The sequence below is a fragment of the Erpetoichthys calabaricus genome, chromosome 7, assembly GCF_900747795.2.
Source record: "Erpetoichthys calabaricus chromosome 7, fErpCal1.3, whole genome shotgun sequence".
Taxonomy (NCBI): Eukaryota; Metazoa; Chordata; class Cladistia; order Polypteriformes; family Polypteridae; genus Erpetoichthys; species Erpetoichthys calabaricus.
This window is the reverse complement of record NC_041400.2, coordinates 5,067,277-5,089,631: the sequence shown is the minus strand read 5'-3', so window position 1 is coordinate 5,089,631 and position 22,355 is coordinate 5,067,277. Positions and strand designations below refer to the sequence as shown.

Sequence of the window (22,355 nt, the reverse complement as noted above, 5' to 3'; positions counted from 1 at the left end):
GATTAACAGAAAATATGCAATATGCATCATAACAAAATTAGACAGGTGCATAAATGTGGGCACCCCAATAGAGATATGACATCAATACTTAGTTGAGCCTCCTTTTGTCCTCTAGACACTGTCCTCCTATAACCTGTGATGAGTGTCAGATTCTGGATGGAGGTATTATTCACCATTCTTCATACAAAATCTCTCCAGTTCAGTTCAATTTGATGGACAGCCTGCTTCTAATCATCCCATAGACTGTCGATGATATTCAAGTCAGGGGACTGTGACGGCCATTCCAGAACATTGTACTTCTCCCTCTGCATGAATGCCTTTGTAGATTTCCAACTGTGTTTTGGGTCGTTGTCTTGTTGGAATATCCAACCCCTGTGTAACTTCAACTTTGTGACTGATTTTTGAACATTATCCTGAAGAATTTATTGATATTGGGTTGAATTCATCCGACCCTCGACTTTAACAAGGGCCCCAGTCCCTGAACTAGCCCCACAGCCCCACAGCATGATGTAACCTCCACCAAATTTGACAGTAGGTAGCAGATGTTTTTCTTGGAATGCGGTGTTCTTCTTCTGCTTTTTGTTCTGACCAAATAACTCCATTTTTGTCTCATCAGTCCAAAGCACTTTGTTCCAAAATGAATCTGGCTTGTCTAAATGAGCATTGGCATACAACAAGCGACTTTGTTGGTGGCGTGAGTGCAGAAAGGGCTTCTTTCTCATCACCCTGCCATACAGATGTTCTTTGTGTAAATTGCACTGAATTGTAGAACGATGTACAGATACACCATCTGCAGCCAGATGTTCTTGCAGGTCTTTGGAGATGATCTGTGGGTTGTCTGTGACCATTCTCACAATCCTGCTCATATGCCGCTCCTGTATTTGTCTTGGCCTGCCAGACCTGCTGGTTTAACAGCAACTGTGCCTGTGGCCTTCCGTTTCCTGATTCCATTCCTTACAGTTACAGAAACTGATAGTTTAGACCTCTGAGATGGCTTTTTGTAGCCTTCCCCTAAACCAGGAGACTCAACAATCTTTGTTTTCAGATCTTTGGAGAGTTGCTTTGAGGATCCCATGCTGTCTGTCACTCTTCAGAGGAGAGTCAAAGGGAAGGAAGCACAACTTGTAATTGACCACCTTAAATACCTTTATATCTCATGATATGAAGGCTTAATGAGCTCATCACACCAATTTGGTGTTCCAAGTAATCAGCATTGAGCAGTGACAGGCATTCAAATCAGCACAATGACAAGGGGACCCACATTTGTGCACAGCCAGTTTTTCACATTTGATTTAATTTCATACAACTAAATACGGCGTCACTAAAAATCTTTGTTTGGAAAACACCGCAGTCCTCAGATATTCCTAGGAAATGAAAGACAGACCATTGTTATCTTTATTGTTGAAAGGAGAGTCCATTATTATGCAGGCTGAGAAGGGCTCCCACACTTTTTCATATGACTGTATGTAAAATGTGTGTGATACCCCAAGGGGGATACTCCATCTGCAAATATTTAATTTTTTATATCTGTAACACACTGTGGTGGGTTGGCACCCTGCCCAGGATTGGTTCCTGCCTTGTGCCCTGTGTTGGCTGGGATTGGCTCCAGCAGACCCCCGTGACCCTGTGTTTGGATTCAGCAGGTTGGAAAATGGATTGATGGATCTGTAACACATGAGTGAAACTAGAAGAGGGAATCTCTTCCATTATATATACAGTTAAGATGAGCGAGAAACTCCAAAGGGGTATACCCTACCACTCTTCGATTCCGTATATAGGTAAGACGTGTATGATACCCCAAGGGAGACCACCCCTCCCCATGTGGTATAGCGGCTCCACAGCTCATGTCAAAAGGCCAGTTTTTTTTTAAATAAATAATCTCACGGCTTAGCAAGGGGTCGTGCTGGTGTGTGGCCGAGCGGTTCCTGGGGATTTCGCGATGCGGGCGAACCTCACTTAAGTGCACAGGTGAGGAGTTATCTGCATCCGTAATTGTTCACGGGAGCTGCTGATTGCCACAGCTGATCCATGTCCCCGTAATATATAGAAGTGCGAGGCGGCTAACAGTATAGAAATGAAAAAATGAGAAAAAGAAAGAGAGAAAGAGACGGAGGTTGCATGGAAGAAGGAAGCATGAAGCAGCGAGGAGAGAGAGCCGGTGTGAGCGAGAGGGAAGGAGAACAGGCTCGATTGAGAGAAGGCAGGCAGCTGGGAGGTGAGCCCCTGCTGAAGAGTATTTGGCCGACACTTGGTGGGGCTGAAGGAAGCGGTCGGTTCAGCTGAGCAATCAAGGAGCTGGAGTGACCGGTGACGGCGACGACAACTGGCCGTCGAAAGGCAGCGGCAGTCATGGAGGCTTTGGGCTGGTTTAGCCCCAATGCTGGGGAAATAACCCAAGTCTCGGTCCAGATTGGAGCCCGACATAGCCAGGGATCAGAGGCCTACCAGACCAGAGTGGATGGCAGCTGCACCTGCAGGTAGGCGACTCTCCTGTTGCGAAGCCCGATGGGAGAAGTAGGGGAGCCGCCAGGTAGAAAAGGTAGAAAGAAGGCACCGTGCTTTGGATTTTTAAAAGAAACTGCTTCATGCCATAGTTTTAACCTTGTTGTTTTTTTTTAAAGAGTTTTTCTAATGGATTTTAACCTCCACTTTTCACCTCTGTTTTTACTGGATTATTTATTTAAAAGATTTTGGAGAAACTGCACTTATTTATTTGGACACTGTTGTTTTTGTTTGCTGTTTTAAATAAAAACACTTTTGCACTTTTACACCATCCCCTTGTTTCATTGTTATGCCTCACTGCCAAGCTCATCAGTGACATTACCAACAGTGTCGGGTTCAAGGTCTCCCAAAAGCAAGAAGGGAGCATGGAGCAGAACTCGCATCGTCACACCCCACTCTATGAATTTATATCAGTGGAAGACTGCACTCGACAATCACAGAGTGGTCTAAGACCCTGATACCTCAGTACTTAATCACCTTCTGCGATGTACCTGACACTCAGCAAATGTCTCTGCCGTGATTCTGTTTACCTCTCGGTTTCTCGATCTGTTTGCCTTAAACACATGAACACTGGTGACTTTGCCATCACTTATGGCCACCAGGATGCCACTACATAAAATTTTATATGCAGGATTACCCCTTGCTTAGGTGTGCTTCAGCTTCTTTTCTGCTTATTCTTTCTCCTTCATTACTTAATCACCTTTTGTGATGTGCTTGATGCTCAGCAGATGTCCCGGCTCTTCTTCATGGTGCTTGACATTTGGTTCCTTGATCACTTTGCCGTAAACACACATCCACACATCATGGTCACCAGAGTGCTGCTACCTAAATTTAGTGAATTTCCAGAACATATCAGGTCAAGCTTTTAATTAAAACTAAGTCCTACTCCCATGAGTTTGTGAGTAAGTGTGTGACAGATGGACAGATCTTACAACATTATACATATAACATATGTAAACAGGACAGCAATCAGATGAGTGTTGGAGTCCCAAGGGATGCACCTTTTAATGATAAGAATAAGCCTGAAATGTGTGCAAAGTATTGCATGTAAATAACCTGGACACTGGAGGAGCTCCATCCTGGTCTGAAGATGGTCCAATAGGGAATGCCAACTTCTAGGTGGAGGAAGGTTTAAATACTACAATGACTGGAAGTGGCAGGGCTTGAGATAACATGTTGGTAGTGATGTCACTTGTCTTCCATGTAATGGAAGGACCGGCGTCTAAGCTGGGAGGCCAACATTTTCAGACATGCAGGAGAGCAGTGCACAACCCAGCAATGGTAAATGGGACTTGTGGATGCAGCTGGGATGCCAATTTACAGGATGGACAAATAGGATGGAGTATCCCGACTGGGATAAATGATAATCCCTTTCCCGGTCAGGAGGCCATACTGTACATGTGGCAGAATGGGAGACTGCCTCTCATGTGCAGGCTATTCCTCCATATGTTAGGTTGCAGCATTGCTTATTGTCAGCCATGGTGTGGTCAACCACAGGGCATATTGGGAGTCGTGGTCTCATTGAGCTGACCTGTTGGGTTCCTTGGTGGACCTACCAGGGGGAGCTAGTGGAAGATGGGAGATCACGTTTCTGCCCAACCCGGCAGTGCTCCCCGAAGACGAGGTTTTGACACCGGAAGTACTTCTGGGTTGGGTCAAAAAGGAGGCCCTCAACTTCACATGAGGCATAGTCTGAGATTCGGGAGTGGAGTACGGCAAGACTCACATGGGAGGAGTGGAGGTACAAGAGAAGAAAATAGGATGATTTGCTGTGCTATATCAATTAGGTGGAGCAGAACCTACTAAAGGTACCTGGGATTGTGTTTGGGGCTCAGGGGTCTTACCATATGGTGACATCTGGCAGAGCCTCAGTTTGGCTGTACCAGCCCATGTTTTCGCTTTGTACACACAATCAACTTTAGGCTTTAATATACTGTAAGTCCTGAGCATCCACTGTTTTTGAACATCTCCAGGCTTCCTGAAACAAAATACCTGCAGATGAGGTGGGCTGGCCTGTAATACAGTAGATTCTTATTCTCAGAAAACCAGCTCTGAATGCATTATGGGAACAAAACCATTGTTAGTGTTTGCCATATTGTAACCAAATCCAGCATCTTGGGGTCAAGACTTGTACCTGAGTGATGTCTACATGGAGTCTGCAAGGTCTATCAATGTCTGCATGAGCTTTCAAACCAAAGAGATGCCAGTTACATTAACTTGTGACTAGTTTGGCACCCAGTCCGTAGATGAATCCTACTTTGTACCCAGTGTTTCCTTGATTACATGGGCATGGGTATCTTCTGTGGATTGTTCCTGCCTTGGGCTCGATGCTTGCTGAGATAGGCTGCAGCTTCCCCATGATCCTGCTCTGGGCAAGCAGGTTTGGAAGATGGATGGATGGATGGATAGATAAGTATGTATTAACCCTCCTTTCATTTATTTCTCTCAAAACAGGAATGACCCACAGAAACTAGACGCCTTCATCATGGATAAAGCGCTTTTGGATTACGAGGTCTCAATTGATGCGGACTGTAAACTGTTGACAGTGGGAAAGCCATTTGCTATAGAAGGTAAAAGCTCTGGTGTAATTTTACACAATTTGAAGCCTCGCACTTTTAAGAAATTGCGTTGTAGATGTTTGTGATTCATCCTTTAATAAGGGCTTCAGATAATAGCTCAGTGCTGCTGGTGGGCCACGTCCATGCCATTCTGACGTACAGTAGGAGTCTTCAAGGTCGGTAGTGATGTCAGATTTAAAAATTCTGATTTGAAACTGCCTTGAGTCCTATGAAGCGCTGCATTATAAAACATATTCCGGAACTCAAAATGACACATCCAGCTTGATGAGGCTTCATTAAGTGATGCTGTTTTGAAACAATTTAAACATTTTGCAGGAATTTGGCATACGAAAATTGAAGCTCAGACTGACCGTTTTAGGATTAGAGCCTTATGAACCAATATTCATAAACGACTGTTATAAAGTGACATTGCTGGTTACATGACAGCTTGACACACAAGGTTGACTCAAATGACTTTCCACAATTGCTGATTCGCTTTTCTCAGCTTGCATTGCAATTTCTTTCCCATCCACAAGATGGAGTAGGCCAGGTTACCATTTAAGGTTTTCACTTTTCATCATGCCAGGCTGTAGTTTTGCAGTGGTAAGTTTCATTATTGCTAGTTTAGTCCTTGGTCAGGCGTCTCTACTAACACTTACTCTTTCTGTGGTTTAGTAAAGCTACTTTTACAGAAATCAAAAGCTCAAGAAAAGAACTTGCAGTGTTGACATACAGTTTCACATCCTAAAATATTGTGTATTACTCTTTTAACACTTTGTAGCCATGAAATTATCCAACCTAATAAAAGGAAAAGCACCTGTGCATCTTTGTATCTGTGTGTCCATGTGGCTATTATGTCTCTGTCCTTCTAAAAAATGGTGCATCACAAACATCTTCAGTAATAAGCTTCATTGCATTGAAAAATGCAACGCACATGTCTCTATTGTATGCCTTTTGGTATGGGATTTGTAAAAAGAAGTGCTAATGTTTGTGGTGCACCATCTGTTGAAATGAAAAATGCAATACATATGTCTGTGTTGTATGCCTTTTGGTATGAGATTTGTAAAAAGAAGTTCTAATGTTTGTGGTGCACCATCTGTTGAAATGAAAAATGCAATACATATGTCTGTGTTATATGCTTTATGTTATGAGATTTGTAAAAGCAGTGCTAATGTGCGTGATGCACCATCTACTGGAATGAGAAATGCAATAGATATTTCTCAGTTACATTATATATCTTTTGGTATGAGATTTATGAAAGCAGTGCTAAAATATGTGATGCATCATCTGTTGGAATGCAAAATATCTGTGTTGTATGACTTTTGGTATGGGATTTGTAAAACAAAGTGATACTGTTTGTGATGCTCCATCTGTTGAAATGAAAAATGCGATACATATGTCTGTGTGGCATGCCTTTCGGTACTGAATTTGTAAAAAGCAGTGTTAATGTTTACGATGCACCACCTGTTAGAATGAAACATGCAATACATATGTCTGTGTTATATGCGTTTTGGTATAGAATTTGTTAAAACAAGTGCTAATGTTTGCGGTGCACCATCTGTTGGAATGAAAAATGCAAGAAATATGTCTCTGTTACATGCCTTTTGGTATGAAATTTGTAAAAGCAGTGTTAATGTGTGTGTGATGCACCATCTGCTGGAATGAGCAATGCAATACATATGTCTCTATTATATACCTTTTCTTATGAGATTTATGAAAGCAGTAGTAATGTATGCAATGCATCATCTATTGGAATGAAAACGTCTGTGTTGTATGCCTTGTGTTATGGAATTACTAAAACGAAGTGATAGTGTTTGTGATGCTCCATCTGTTGGAATGAAAAATGCAATTCATATATCTGTGTTGTATGCCTTTTGATATGGAAATTGTAGAAAGAAGTACTAATGTTTGTGGTGCACCATCTGTTGGAATGAAAAATGCAAGGCATATGTCTCTGTTATATGCCTTTTGGTATTAGATTTGTAAAAGCAGTGCTAATGTATGTGATGCATCATCTGTTGGAATGAAAAATCTTTGTGTTGTATGCCTTTTGGTATGGGATTTGTAAAACAAAGTGATAATGTTTGTGATGCTCCATCTGTTGGAATGAAAAATGCAATGCATATGTCTGTATGGCATGCCTTTTGGTATTGGATTTATAACTACAAGCCGTGTTAATGTTTGTGATGCACCACCTGTTGGAATGAGAAATGCAATGCATTTTTTTTACTACAATTGTGTCTGATATGCCATCTGTTGGAATGAAAAAATGTACTGCATTTTATCACTACATGCATTACAACATACGTTCCAATACTGCAGGTGATGCACTGGAAACATGAAAGCTGAACATGCTGGTTGTCTACATTGATTACTTACATTTTAACCTGTCTTAGATGGTTAACAAAACTAGTTACATATAATATAAAAATCCAGAGCCTCACAACTCTGAATTGTGTGCTAGTTTAGTTAGTGTGCATGAGTTCCTCGATGACTGGCATTTCATCCACAGTTGGTACCTGCAGTGTATCCAATGCTGCCAGGATAGGCACCAGATTATGAAGCCCTAATGGCTTAGTGGAGTTTGATATCTGATGCCTGGATGGAAATCGAAATGAAACTGCAAAATGTATACCGATCTGTAACAAGATGTCTCCTCAAACCACAAGTACCTTCATTCATATATTTATTTTTTCTTGGCAGGCTATGGAATTGGACTTCCACAGAATTCTCCACTGACCTCCAATATATCTGAATTAATTAGTCAATACAAATCTGATGGCTTTATGGACACCCTGCATGACAAATGGTACAAGGTGGTGCCGTGTGGAAAAAGGACTTTTGCGGTAACTCAGGTAGGTACCAGCTGCTGACGTCTTCCAGCTACAGCATACACTGAAATGGCTTGTTCTCCTGTGCCATTCGTCGGGTCATCTCACTCAAGACTATTTTGCCTGAATCGTAAATGTTTACTCTGCCATTGCATGGACTTCATGGATAATCCTCACCCCCATGTCACTTGCATGTCATTTTAATTAGTTGACACTGCACACAGATTGTCTGTGTGTCTGTGTTCATGTCTGACTGCAATAAGAGTTTGAACCAAAGAGCCTACAAAATGACCGCCAGCAGGCAGACAGGCCACTGGTGTGAATGTCTCTGACCAAACAATCAGAAACAGACCTCATGAGGGTGGCCTGAGGGCCTGACGTCCTCTAGTGGGCACCGTGGAGCTCGATTGGCATTTGCCATAGAATACCAGAATTGGCACCCTGTGCTTTTCACAGATGAGAGCAGGTTCAGGAGATCCCCCAGGACACCATCTGTCATCTCATTAGGACATCGTCAGGCATGGGGTGGAGGGTGGGGGGGAATACAAACTACTGAGTACGATTTGGAGTTGATGCAATAAAATTTCAAATCAATGGACTCGCCTGCCACATCATTTTTTCCCTTTGATTTTCGGGGTGTCCCTCTCTCTGTCAGTTGATCATTTTCATTTCCATCCTTACGTTCCTCACACATCACCATCTCAGTCCATAGCAGTAGAGATAGCCAGCAGGATTTTTTTTCCCATTGAGATCTGATGTGTTTTCAAAGCGTTCCTTTAATTATTTTGAGCAGATTATTTTTCCACTGCAGCTACTTTTCTCAGTAAATCTCATATAATCTGATAAAACAAGCTGATTTGTTGTTCAAGTAGTCTGTGAACGTGCACTTTCTTTTCGGCATAATGGGTATTCCTGAATTTATGTAAAGGAAAGAATTATCCATCCATCCATTTTCCATCCCGCTGAATCCGAACACAGGGTCACGGGGGTCTGCTGGAGCCAATCCCAGCCAACACAGGGCACAAGGCAGGAACCAATCCTGGGCAGGGTGCCAACCCACCGCAGGAGGAAAGAATTATGAAAATATTAAATTATTGAAGAAGTGAGTTGTTACTTGATCAACTGATAACTAAAAAGATATTGCATTTATATGACAGAATAAATGTGTGATTTTTTTTTTAATTAACTGAAACTTTAATCTGCGGTGGGCTGGCACCCTGCCCAGGGTTTGTTTCCTGCCTTGCGCCCTGTGTTGGCTGGGATTGGCTCCAGCAGACCCCGTGACCCTGTAGTTAGGATATAGCGGTTTGGATAATGGATGGATGAAACTTTAATGGTTGACTCATTCATTTCCAATTATAAATCCATTTTGGAACAACGAGTGGTAATAACAGTAGTTTCCATTGAAATATTACAAAGCATTACTTACTCACACTTTAATACGACGGACCGTACCTGGATGTGTGAAAGGACTTGTTTAACCAAACTGCTGGAAGAAGAATCGAAAATAAGATGTCACATAGAAAACGTGAAATTGTAATTTCAATTTTGAATAAATTGTGGTGAATTAGGATTACAATTAATTAAGAAAAGGAACAACATTTATAATGAAATGTCTACTCGCCAAGAAGATAAAGCTGAATTCAAAAGATGAAGTGAAAAAGCCAAGGTGGAGAGACTTCTGCTATTCTCATCAAGATCTGCGATGTTTTCTAATGGAAGTGAAGATTCTGGAAGAAAGAAAAGTGTGTGCACTACTTCCGCAAGTGCTGATTGGCGTACGGCTTTCAATTTTTACCAATGATAAGGATATGGAGATGTTCAAATTTTAGGAGCCAAAATTCCGGACATTTTCAAAATTTTATAAAGTCCTCCCAGACAGTCCATGGCGCAGCCATACGCTTGTCATTATCCGCTTTAAGCCATTCATGAACTTTTCTGTTTTCACTTCTACGCCCAACCAACATCTTTCAGTGAACTTCAGCAGGATTCGCTTCCTCTGCCCAAAGAAATCTCACTATGGCGTGTTGTTCAATAATGGTGCAATCCCACGGCTCATGTTCATTAGACCTCGGCTTCGACTAGTGGAACACTCTGTGTGTGTGTGTGTGTGTGTTCAAACTACCCATAAACCACTCAAACATGTCATATTGCGTTAGGTTACTGCATAATTTTCAATTTACCTTTACTTCAAAGGGTAGCACGGTGGCCTCGCTGTTAGGAGACCTGAGGTTCGCTTCCCGGGTCCTCCCTGCGTGGAGTTTGCATGTTCTCCCTGTGTCTGCGTAGGTTTCCTCCCACAGTCCAAAGACATGCAGGTTAGGTGCATTGGTGATCCTAAATTGTCCCTAATGTTTGCTTGGTGTATGGGTGTGTGTGTGTCCCATTGTCTGTGAATGTCTCTGACCAAACAATCAGAAACAGACCTCATGAGGGTGGCCTGAGGGCCTGACGTCCTCTAGTGGGCACCGTGGAGCTCGATTGGCATTTGTCATAGAATACCAGAATTGGCACCCTGTGCTTTTCACAGATGAGAGTAAGTTCACCCTGAGCACATGTGACAGATGTGAAAGGGTCTGGAGAAGCCGTGGAGAACATTATGCTGTCTGTAACATCATTCAGCATGATCGGGTTGGTGGTGGGTCAGTGGTGGTCTGGGGAAGCATATCCATGGAGGGACGCACAGACCTTTACAGGCTAGACAACGGCACCTTGACTGCCATTAGGTATCGGGATGAAATCCTTGGACCCATTGTCTGACCCTGTGCTGGTGCAGTGGCTCCTGTGTTCCTCCTGGTGCATGACAATGCCCGGCCTCATGTGGCGAGAGGATGAAAGGAATTGATCCCATTGACTGCACCCCCCCCGCACCCCCCACACTCACTCGCCTGACCTCAGTCCAATAGAACACCTCTGGGTGGGACATTATGGTTCGGCCATCCGACGCCTCAGACTGTCTAGGAGTTCAGTGATGCCCTGGTCCAGATCTGGGAGGAGATCCCCCAGGACACCATCTGTCATCTCATTAGGACGTCGTCAGGCATGGGGTGGAGGGTGGGGGGGAATACAAACTACTGAGTACGATTTGGAGTTGCTGCAATGAAATTTCAAATCAATGGACTCACCTGCCACATCATTTTTTCCCTTTGATTTTCGGGGTGTCCCTCTCTCTGTCAGTTGATCATTTTCATTTCCATCCTTACGTTCCTCACACATCACCCTATCAGTCCATAGCAGTAGAGATAGGTCACCTACACCTAGAGATAGGTGTATGGGTGTGTGTGTGTGTCCTGCGGTGTGCTGGCACCCTGCCCGGGATTTGTTCCTGCCTTTCGCCCCTGTACTGGCTGGGACTGGCTCCAGCAGACCCCAGTGACCCTTTAGTTAAGAGGTAGCGGGTTGGATAATGAATGTATGGATGGATGAAACTTTAATGGTTGACTCATTCATTTCCAATTATAAATCCATTTTGGAACAACGGGTGGTAATAACAATTGTTTCCATTGAAATATTACAAAGCATTACTTACTCGCACTTTAATACAACGGACCGTACCTGGATGTGTGAAAGGTGTTGTTTAACCAAACTGCTGGAAGAAGAATCGAAAATAAGATGTCACATAGAAAATGTGAAATTGTAATTTCGATTTTGAATAAATTACGAATAAATTTGAATAAATTTTGCTATAGCAGGTTGGATAATGACTGACTGACTGACTTCACGTTTTTGCAGTCGGTAGCATCAGACGGGTGGCGACTTCGACATTCTTGTCCTTCAGCCATACAAGATATCTGATCATCACAACACTCCATCTTCAAAAACAACTGAAAGAAAACTGAGTTCAGAACAAGGAACACTGACATCTGTCACAGCACTGAATTCAATTCCACGTTCATTGAATTTCTTGGCGAAACAAACAAATATTTACAGCAGTGGTTCTCAACCTGTGGGGCGGGCCCCCCTGGGGTGCGATGTAACACAAAGGGGGGGCGCGAAGATGTGAAAAAAAGAAAACAAGAATTGAAAATATGAAAAATACATCTATTGAAACCAAAACAAATTAACTTAAACTACATTCCGGTACTAGAAAAATAAATATTGAGTTAGATAAATGTCGATAAAAGTTAAGAAGGTATAATAAAATATGCATCTATGATATATCATTAATTAAAAAAGAACAAATTGGTATTAGTGGGCTCCTTTTAAAAAAACGTTAGGGGGGGCGCGATTAAAACTGTTATGAAAACTCTGGTCGCAAATACTTAAAGATTGAGAAACGCTGATTTACAGTATGTCAAAAGTATTTTATTCCACTTAAACAGGGGGTGCAAAAAGTAGGCAATCTGTAATGAAAGAAGCAGGAAAAAAAATAAAAAGATGTTTTAAAGATGTCCAGTGTGGTAGAATGCAGGTCAGCCATTACAGGCGACGTTAGCCCAAGGAGCCAACATGGCATTCGGTGTCATCCATCTGTCTTAGCTCGCTGATTCCCACTGGCAAAGCATTTATGTGCAGGGCTGCACAATCTGTCAAAACCACAAGATAAAACCTGTAAGAACTGCTTTAAAGCACAATCTCATTTTATTTCATTTTTTTTTTTATTATTTTTTTATTTTCTCATAACATATATAATGTAACATTCTCAGACTTACAGTGCCCTCCATAATGTTTGGTATGAAGATTCATTTCACTTTGATATCCCCCTTCTGCTCCACAGTTTCAAATTACAAATCAAACAAAGTGCACACTGCAGACTGTCATTTAAGGGGATTTGCAGATATTTTGGTCACACAATACATTTTCTATACGGTGCCCCCCCCCCCCCCCCATTTCAGGGCACCATAATGTTAGAGACATGGCAATGGCAGGTCTATTAAAGCCGTTGTCATATGTCGCATGTCCCTCACATGCAATGACTGCTTGAAGTCTGCGATTGATAGACATCAGCAGGTCCTGAGGGTCTCCTCTGGTGCTGTTCTACCCAAGCCTCTAATGACACCATCTTCAGCTCCTGCTTGTTTCGGGGGGCTTGTCCCCTTAAGTTTTCTCTTCAGCATATGGAAGGCCCGCTCAGTTGGATTGAAATCAGGTGACTAGTTTGGCCGTTCAAGAATTTTCCATTTCTTAGCTGTGATAAACTCCTGTGTGGCCTCAGCAGTGTGTTTGGCTCTTTATCTTGTTGTAGGATGACGCAACATTCAGCAAGTCTGGAGATGTTTACTGGACCCTGAGCAGATCAGATGTTTCTAAACACCTCAGAATTCATTGTGCCGTGACCAGTTCCATCATCAGTTAAGTGAAGTGTGCCAGGACCTGTGGCACTCACACATGCCCAAACCGTAACACTCCCAGCACTGCCATATTTAACAGATGAGGTGGTCTGCTTTGGATCTTGGGCAGTTCCTTCTCATCGCCACACTTTGCTCTCGCCATCACTTTGATGAGGTTCATCTCTGTCTCATCTGTCCACAAGACCTTTTCCCAGAATTCTGCAGGCTCTTATTTCACAAACTGTAATTTGGCCATCCTGTTTTTGTGGTCTCCATCTTGCAGTGTGTCCTCTGTGTTTCTCCTCATGGAGTCTTCTACTGATAGTCGTCTCTGACACACATACATCAGCCCCCTGAAGTCTGTTTCTGATCTGTCAGACAGGCGTTTGATGGATTTTTCTTGACCATAGTGAGGATTCGTCTGTCCTCAGCAATGGAGGTCTTCCTTGGCCTACCAGTCCCTTTATGATGACTGACCCCACCTGTGTGTTCTTTCTCCTTCATGAAATTCCAGACAGTTGATTTCAGTCATCCTAAGGTGTCACTGATTCTCTGTTTCTCAGACTCATAATGGCTGCTTTGACTTTCATTGGCACAGCTCTTGTCCTCACGTTGAACAATGGCAGCTACAGACTCCAAAGAGTAGAAGTGAGCCGAGGTGTCTGATGAAGCCATAAAACCCACCTGAGGAATCACAAACACCTGTGACGCCAATGGACCAAACATTATAGTGCCCTAAAACTGGGTGGGGGGGCCGTGTAGTAAAAGTGTGGTGTGACTGAAATGAATGCAAATCCCCTTAAATGAAAGTCTGCATTGTGCACTTTAATCACAATGTCTGAATTGTTTAATCTGTCTTATTAAACTGTGTAGTAGAGGGGGACATCAAGAAAAAATGGGCCTTTGTCCCAAACCCATGGAAGGAACTGTTTCTATTTCTCTGAAATTTTCAGTGTAACAAAGTTTCTATCTATCTATCTATCTATCTATCTATCTATCTATCTATCTATCTATCTATCTATCTATCTATCTATCTATCTATCTATGTGATCTTGCCTGCTACGCTAAAATATCCTTCTGATCCTGCCTACTATACTAAATATCTATCTATCTATCTATCTATCTATCTATCTATCTATCTATCTATCTATCTATCTATCTATCTATCTATCTATCTATCTATCTATCTATCTATCTATCTATCTATCTGATCCTGCCTACTACGCTAAAATATCCATCTGTCTATCTATGCAGACTTTACAGATGGGGATCAAGCATTTTTCAGGGCTGTTTGTGATGTTGTGCATCGGAGTGGCCCTGTCTCTTCTCACAACCTTAGGAGAGCATATTGTCTACAGGCTGGTGATTCCAAGAATAAAAAAAAAGTCCAGATTAAAGTATTGGCTCCACATAAGCCAGGTATGTATTTATGTATGCATGTATGTATTGTTGTTGAGTGGGGGGATACCACCGAGACTTCTAATTGAATTCCTAGAACATAACATAACATAACATCAACATAACAGTGCATGTTGGCCCAGCACCCACAGATTTAAACAAAATAGCCACTGTAGGTAAACCTAAACTTTAAATTTAAACATCTGGCAGTTTACCGCTTATCTTTCCACCATTTTAGGTCATTCATTGCGTTTCAACTAGATAGATAGATAGATAGATAGATAGATAGATAGATAGATAGATAGATAGATAGATAGATAGATAGATAGATAGATAGATAGATACTATATAATAGACTAGCCAACCCGCGGCATAGCATACGCCGAATAATCACGCCGCTTTTTTAATGATTTTTAAGCACAGGGAAAAAAAATGAACATTTGAAAAATCCGTAATATAATAAACCACCAAGAAAAGTAACATTGCAACAATGCACGCTACAAACCAACATACAATTGTCCGTGACTGAAAACTGGAGGAACGCCATCGCGCCTTTTCCTCCCAGAACGAGGGACGGGGCTGGACGGCGCTCGGGCGCGGAGGGCGGAACGGGGGGAGAGGGGAAGGACGCCCATTCCGCCTCCTCCTTCCCGGCCCCCCCGCCATTCTAGTCTGCTGATTTCTTAGTCATCTGTTAGTCATCGTTCAGTACGCACTGCCTGCTCATGTGCCCGCTCCCAACTCCTCACCTGAGTCGCTTTCGTCTGTGCTACAGTCCACATGCACCTCTGAGCCACGTTGTCTTTTTATTGTTCTTTGCAGTTCCGGCTGCTTTTCTATATGTAATCCACCAAGTCACCCGACCATGGTAGTAGCAAGGGGGGGGGGGGGGGGGGTACAAAGGGCAGGGACGTAATCAGTGTGAGCGTATGACCCGCACTTACTGGGAATTCCTTGTTCGTGGGGAACAATTGCTAGCCCCGGTCTCCATCACGAATGGGGTTCAACGGCTTACCCGTGCCTGTCAGCGTCGGGTAGACACACGTTGATCCATTCAGTGTAGCGCGTGTTTAGTACCGGACATCCAAGGGCATCACAGACCTGTTATTGTTCAATCTCACATGGCTGAAAGCCACTTGTCCCTCTAAGAAGTTGGACTCCGACCGCTCTTGGGTCACGTAACTATTTAGCAGGCGGGAGTTTCATTCATTTTCGGAATTAACCAGACAAATCGCTCCATGAACTAAGAACGGCCATGCACCACCACCCACAGAATCGAGAAAGAGCTATCAATCTGTCAATCCCATCCATGTCCGGGCCGGGTGAGGTTTCCCGTGTTGAGTCAAATTAAACGAAAGGCTCCACATCTGGTGGTGCCCTTCCGTCAATTCCTTTAAGTTTCAGCTTTGCAACCATACTCCCCCCCCCGGAACCCAAAGACTTTGGTTACCCGGTTGGCTGCCAGTTGGCATCATTTATGGTCGGAACTACGACGGTATGTGACCGTCTTCGAACCTCCGACTTTCGTTCTTGATTAATGAAAACATTCTTGGCAAATGCTTTCGCTCTCGCTCAAATTGTTGGCGGGCGTAGCTCTGTAGTGCGTGTGCCAAGGTCGGCTGCTTAGTGAATTGTTGGTGGGCGGGGCTCTGTGAGTTGGCGGGCGTGGCTATGTGAGTTGGCGGGCGTGGCTCTGTCTTGCATGCGTCTTGCTTGCCATGGACTTAGTGAATTCTTAGAGTTGCTGGGCGTGGCTCTGTGAGTTGTCGTCGTATTCCATGGAGTGAAAGGCACAATATAATAGATAGATAGATAGATAGATAGATAGATAGATAGATAGATAGATAGATAGATAGATAGATAGATAGATAGATAGATAGATAGATAGATAGATAGAAAGATATATAGATAGATAGATAGAAAGATAGATATATAGATAGATAGATAGATAGATAGATAGATAGATAGATAGATAGATAGATAGATAGATAGATAGATAGATAGATGAGAAAGGCACTATATAATAGATATATAGATAGATAGATAGATAGATAGATAGATAGATAGATAGATAGATAGATAGATAGATAGATAGATAGATAGATAGATAGATAGATAGATGAAAGGCACTATATACTAAATAGATAGAGGAAATTAAATCAGAAGCAAAAATCACAGTCAAAATTAACTGCCAAAAATGAAAGTAACTGTACATACACACACATACTGTGTATATATATATATATATATATATATACAGGGTGGCGCAGGGAAACTGGAAATTTTGGAACTAGCTGTTGGCAGCCCTGGGACGTCTGGGACCAACGTGACCTCGTTTAGAACCCCTTGCCATTAGTTATACTGGAGTGGTGCGCAGCGAGCGTTCACTGTGAAAGCCTTTGATAAGAATGGTGATAGTGGGACTGCAGTGCAAAGTGGATTTAGGCGTCATTACCAGTTAGTACGCCATGGTCGTGTCCCGTCTGCTCATGTGATTACAACACGGGTGCGTAATTTCAAAGAAACGGGTTCAGCCTTAAAAAAGAAGTCCCCAGGTGGAGCTCCTTCACCTTTTGCCAGACAATCGATGGCAGCTATTCAATGATTGTTTGGAAGGTGCGTCATTTCACGTAACGGTGACATTCCATGGCCTCCGAGATCCCCAGATTTCACTGTTTGTGATTTTTTTTCTTAAAAGCCAAGTGAACCACACACGTCCTGCAACCATTACTGAACTAAAAAGGAGAATTGGCGAGGAAATCGCTGACCTTCCTCTTGACATTTGACGTTGAGCAATGCAGAGTTTCCACAGCAGGCTGTCAGAATGTGTGCAGAGAAGTGGACAACACCTTCATGATGTTTTCTTCAAAACATTAAAAGACTATTGAATGAATATTGATTACCATCTTTAACTGCATATCCTGTACAATACATTTCATTAAATGTATTTTGTAATGTGTTTATTCGTGCATTGAACGTCAATTGGAAATTTCCCCTTTCCCTGTGCCACCCTGTATTTATCATTTTTTAACATGTTTTCTGGTTTTTTTCCTCCAGAGGTTACACCGGGCATTGAACTCCACTTTTAATGATGACAAATTCCAGCAGACGGTGAAAAAGCTTGAAAAGAGGTAGAGATCGCAAAATTTATTTTCTCTCCATGACAAAGGTAGAATGGCCAAAGGGCAAGGTGATTATACAACTGGTTGGCATTTTTTCAGATTCATAAAACATCATCGTGTAGCAGTTCTGTGCCCCAAATTTCAGATCAGGGTGGGAGTGTTGGTCAAAGGCTCCTCTGAGATCTCCGATGTGGTCTCTCAGCTCAGGTCTGCTCTCGGCTCAGTTAAGAACTCTAAATGTGTCTCTAATTCTGTGTCTGTTCAAGATGAGTCACCCAAACCAAATCCCTGACCCTCACCTTTAGACTTCTGTGCATTACTGTGCTATTTGAATGAAGTGTTACTGTTAATAGAATTTAAATAAATGAACGGCAGCAATGCTGACGCAGTAATCAGTAAGGCACTACGCTGAAGAGATGGTCCTTAAGGAGAATTCAGTTATCTTAGTGATGACTGACATGGGCAAGTTTCGTTAGGCATATAGCTTTGTGAAACTCGCACTAAAATTGATTTCACAGGCAAATTCACAATTGTTAAACACAATGTTTTTAGTGGAAATTTTATTATTTCTGAGCTCCTTCTCTGTTCAGTTCTTATAAGGACTGAGTGTTGGGAAGGTTGTGGGGTCCAGTGGCTGTGGGGCATCTGTTGTTGAAGAAAGATTCACGGATCTTGACTTTGCTGATGATGCTGTGATCTTTGCAGAGTCAGTGGAGGCTCTTATGAGGGATCTCGAGAGACTGAGCGAGGGGTCTGTGTGCCTGGGCTTGTGAGTGTCCTGATGCAAACCAAAAAGCCAGGTCTTTAATGATCTCTTGGGCACGGCCATCAGCAGTGTGTCTGTCTGCGGAGAGACCTCATCGAGAGGTTTACTTACCTTGGTAGTGACATTCATGTCTCTGGTGACTCTTCCTATGAAGTCAGTAGACGGATTGGGAGAGCATGGGGGGGGTCATGAGGTCTCTGGAAAGGGGTGTGTGGCACTCCTGATATCTCTTCAAAAGGACGAAGGTCCAAGTCTTTGGAGTCCTGGTGCTTCCTGTCTTGCTATATGGTTGCAAGATATGGACGCTATCCAGTGACCTGAGACGAAGGCTGGACTCCTTTGGTACTGTGTCTCTACAGAAAATCCTTGGGTAAAGTTGGTTTGACTTTGTGTTGCTCATGGAGTCCCGAATGAGGCACATGACCTGCATGGTGAGGGAGCGTCAGTTACGGCACTATGGTCATGTGGCGCATTTCCCAGAGGGTGATCCGGGTCGTAGGATCCTCATTGTTGGGGACCCGAGTGGCTGGACCTGGCCAAGGGGTCGCCCACATAACACCTGGCTGCGGCAGATAGAGGGTCTGGAAATTGTGTCTACATGGGGGTTGCAAATCGGGATCCCGAGTTGTTTCGTCATGTGGTGGGTGCGGCAACGCGCTGTACCAGTGCATGCTTCCCAACTTGACTTGACTTGCTCTCCCAATCCTTGTTCACACTTCTGTGTTCACCTGTATTTTTGTGCAGCTGCAGTAGTGATATAATCAGTTCCACACATCTGATAAAATCGATTGCATTTCTATCTCTCATTCAGTTCATCGTATAACAGTGCAGTACATTTTCAAAAAATGTGACATGCTGCATAATTCCCATATGAGGATACATTAAAACACACCATTGTGCATATTACTGTGTTTCCTCCACAGGAACATCTCACTACATGGAAAGCTGACAAGGCTACCGAATGCCCACTCCCATTATCTAATAGGAAAACGTTACTGCTTAACAGCTGATCTATGGTGGCTCAGGAGACTTTAATTTATATGTCTCTATTATAAAAAAAAATTTTGGAAGGAGACGAGACGTGATTGTCCTGCAAGACGAGTCTTTGTATCAAGAGATTTAACCACACCCGGGGCCGGAAACAAAAGACAAAGAGTAGATGACAAAGTAGAACATTGTAAAGAATACAAAAACGTTGGAGCGGTACACATGCAGAGCAGGATAGAGATAATGGAAGTATGAAAATTTGAAATTCTTAAAAAAAGGATAGTAAAGATCGCATTAGCGCAAACAAACAAATTATTACTCAGTGAAATAACGGAACAGTGAAAAGAGATTAAATATATTGTTTGGATAGAAACTTGAAGTCAGAGACTTGTAGATCGTCTAATTCGGGTTGCCATCAGGGAAAAGTAGTGTTTCTTCCCAATGAAGAGGCGTATTCAGATAGATAGATAGATAGATAGATAGATAGATAGATAGATAGATAGATAGATAGATAGATAGATAGATAGATAGATAGATAGATAGATAGATAGATAGATAGATACTTTATTAAATTCACATACTCCAGCAGCAGCATACTGATAATAACAATATTAAATTAAAGAGTGATAACAATGCAGGTATAACAGACAATAATTTTGTATAATGTTAATGTTTACCCCCCCCCGGGTGGAATTGAAGAGTCTCATAGTGTGGTGTATGAACGATCTCCTCAGTCTGTCAGTGGAGCAGGATGGTGACAGCAGTCTGTCGCTGAAGCTGCTCCTCTGTCTGGAGATGATCCTGTTCAGTGGATGCAGTGTATTCTCCATGATTGACAGGAGTCTGCTCAGCACCCGTCGCTCTGCCACAGATGTCAAACTGTCCAGCTCCGTGCCCACAATAGAGCCTGCCTTCTTCACCAGTTTGTCCAGGCGTGAGGCATCCCTCTTCTTTATGCTGCCTCTCCAGCACACCACCGCATAGAAGAGGGTGCTCGCCACAACCGTCTGATAGAACATCTGCAGCATCTTATTGCAGATGTTGAAGGATGCCAGCCTTCTAAGGAAGTATAGTCGGCTCTGTCCTTTCTTGCACAGAGCATCAGTATTAGCAGTCCGGTCCAATTTATCATCCAGCTGCACTCCCAGGTATTTATAGGTCTGCACCCTCTGCACAGTCACCTCTGATGATCACGGGGTCCATGAGGGGCCTGGTCCTCCTAAAATCCATCACCAGCTCCTTGGTTTTGCTGGTGTTCAGTTGTAGGTAGTTTTTATTTTTATTTATTTTTATTCGCGAGAATTAAAAGATTTAGCCATTCCTGGGGCCAGAAATAAAAGACAAAGAGTAGATGACAAAGTAGAACGTCGCAAAGAATTCAAAAACGTTGGCGTGATACACATGCAGAGCAGATTAGAGATAATGGAAGTACGAAAATTCATAAATCTCAAAAAAAGGATAGTAAAGATCGCATTAGTGCAAACAAACAGAAATTATTACTTGGTGAAATAACGGAACAGCAAAAAAAGATTGAATATATTGTTCAGACGTAAACTTTAAGTCGGAGACTTGTAGATCGTCTAATTTGTGTTGCCATCAGGGAAAAGAAAAGTAGTGTTTCTTCCCAATGAAGAATTAAAGAATTAAAAGATTTGTTGTTTGGTGAAAGTGAAATTTCAAGCCCCGCGAGACAAGAGTTTATGGAAAGGGATTTGTAAAAATGTCCTGCCCACATCTAAAACATTTACAACCACGCACACGGTTCAATCATTTCTAATTTGTGTGAATGCCTTTGTCAGACACAGTTCGTGTAGAGAGAAAGAAACGATATTCACTCACAGGCAGTTATATGTTGCGTTGTCACGATGTAATTCCAAACACAGAATCAAAATTCAATGTGATATTGATGAAAAGGTAAAAGCAAAAACAGATCAAATATATGGACATAGGTGATATGACAGAAGTATGTAGATATTGCTCGGATTTAAAGTTTAAGTTGGAGACTTGTAGATCGTCTAATTCGTGTTGACTTCAGGGAAAAGTAGTGTTTCTACCCAATAAAGAGGCCTACCCACGAGAATTAAAAGATTTGCTGTTTGGTGAAAGTGAAATCTGCATATGCGAGCAACGGAGACGTGAAGCTGCTTATGCAAAGTGCAGGTGTGGGGGTTGACGAGCAAAGCGAGCAGGGGGTGAAGCCCCCTAGTTTTATTTAAGAATCAGCTTTGTCATGGACGTTTCTCCTAAAATTTGTTTGAAGAAATAGCTTTAGACAAAAATGTGACAGTTTCGGTAATAGGAGTCAAAATTGAGAACTTGGTTTAAAAAACTATGTGATATTTTGTGAGATCTCCTTCTGGTTGTGTTTTAACCTCTTTCAAGACTTGACATTTTTGCTTATCATTGGATTGATGCTTTCATCGAAGGTGACTTACAACATCTGAGATATGATTGGTTATTGCTTTGCACCCTCCCCCCACCATAACCTATCGTCTACTTGGGGGAGGAGCAAAACCTTTAAACTTGACTGGCGAGCTTTGTTGGGCTGAATGGCCTGTTCTCGTCTAGAGCAGGGGTCTGCAACCTTCACTATCAAAAGAGCCATTTTGCCCCCTCTTCCTCCAAAGAAAAATAGTCTGGAGCCGCAAAACATAACACAGCTTATAAACTTTTAAAAGTTTTAATCTTTTTTTAGATTTTACATGTTACAACCACGGAATACAACAAACAGAAGTGCAGTGTGCATGTGTAGGCCTACTTTGAAATAAATTTAACTGAACTCTGCAGGCCTATTTGAGTCCTTCCTATACCTGTGTAAAATTAAAATAAAAACTAGCCCACTTTAATATAAATAAAACATTTAGCTGTAGCTTAGCAGCTTTAAAAAAGTAAACATAAAATTCCATTTCAGTGTGCTCTCA

The 22,355-nt window shown here is 42.5% G+C and overlaps 1 protein-coding gene across 1 annotated transcript in view; it reads left to right on the top strand.

Moving 5' to 3' along the window:
• The window catches only part of grin3a (glutamate receptor, ionotropic, N-methyl-D-aspartate 3A), a 108,299-nt gene that overhangs the window by 78,984 nt on the left and 6,960 nt on the right, over positions 1-22,355 (top strand). The window contains exons 5-8 of the mRNA XM_028804530.2: positions 4,957-5,072; positions 7,764-7,915; positions 14,416-14,580; positions 17,617-17,690. Of these exons, the coding sequence (XP_028660363.1) occupies positions 4,957-5,072; positions 7,764-7,915; positions 14,416-14,580; positions 17,617-17,690 (507 nt within the window). The remainder of the gene's footprint in view (positions 1-4,956; positions 5,073-7,763; positions 7,916-14,415; positions 14,581-17,616; positions 17,691-22,355) is intronic.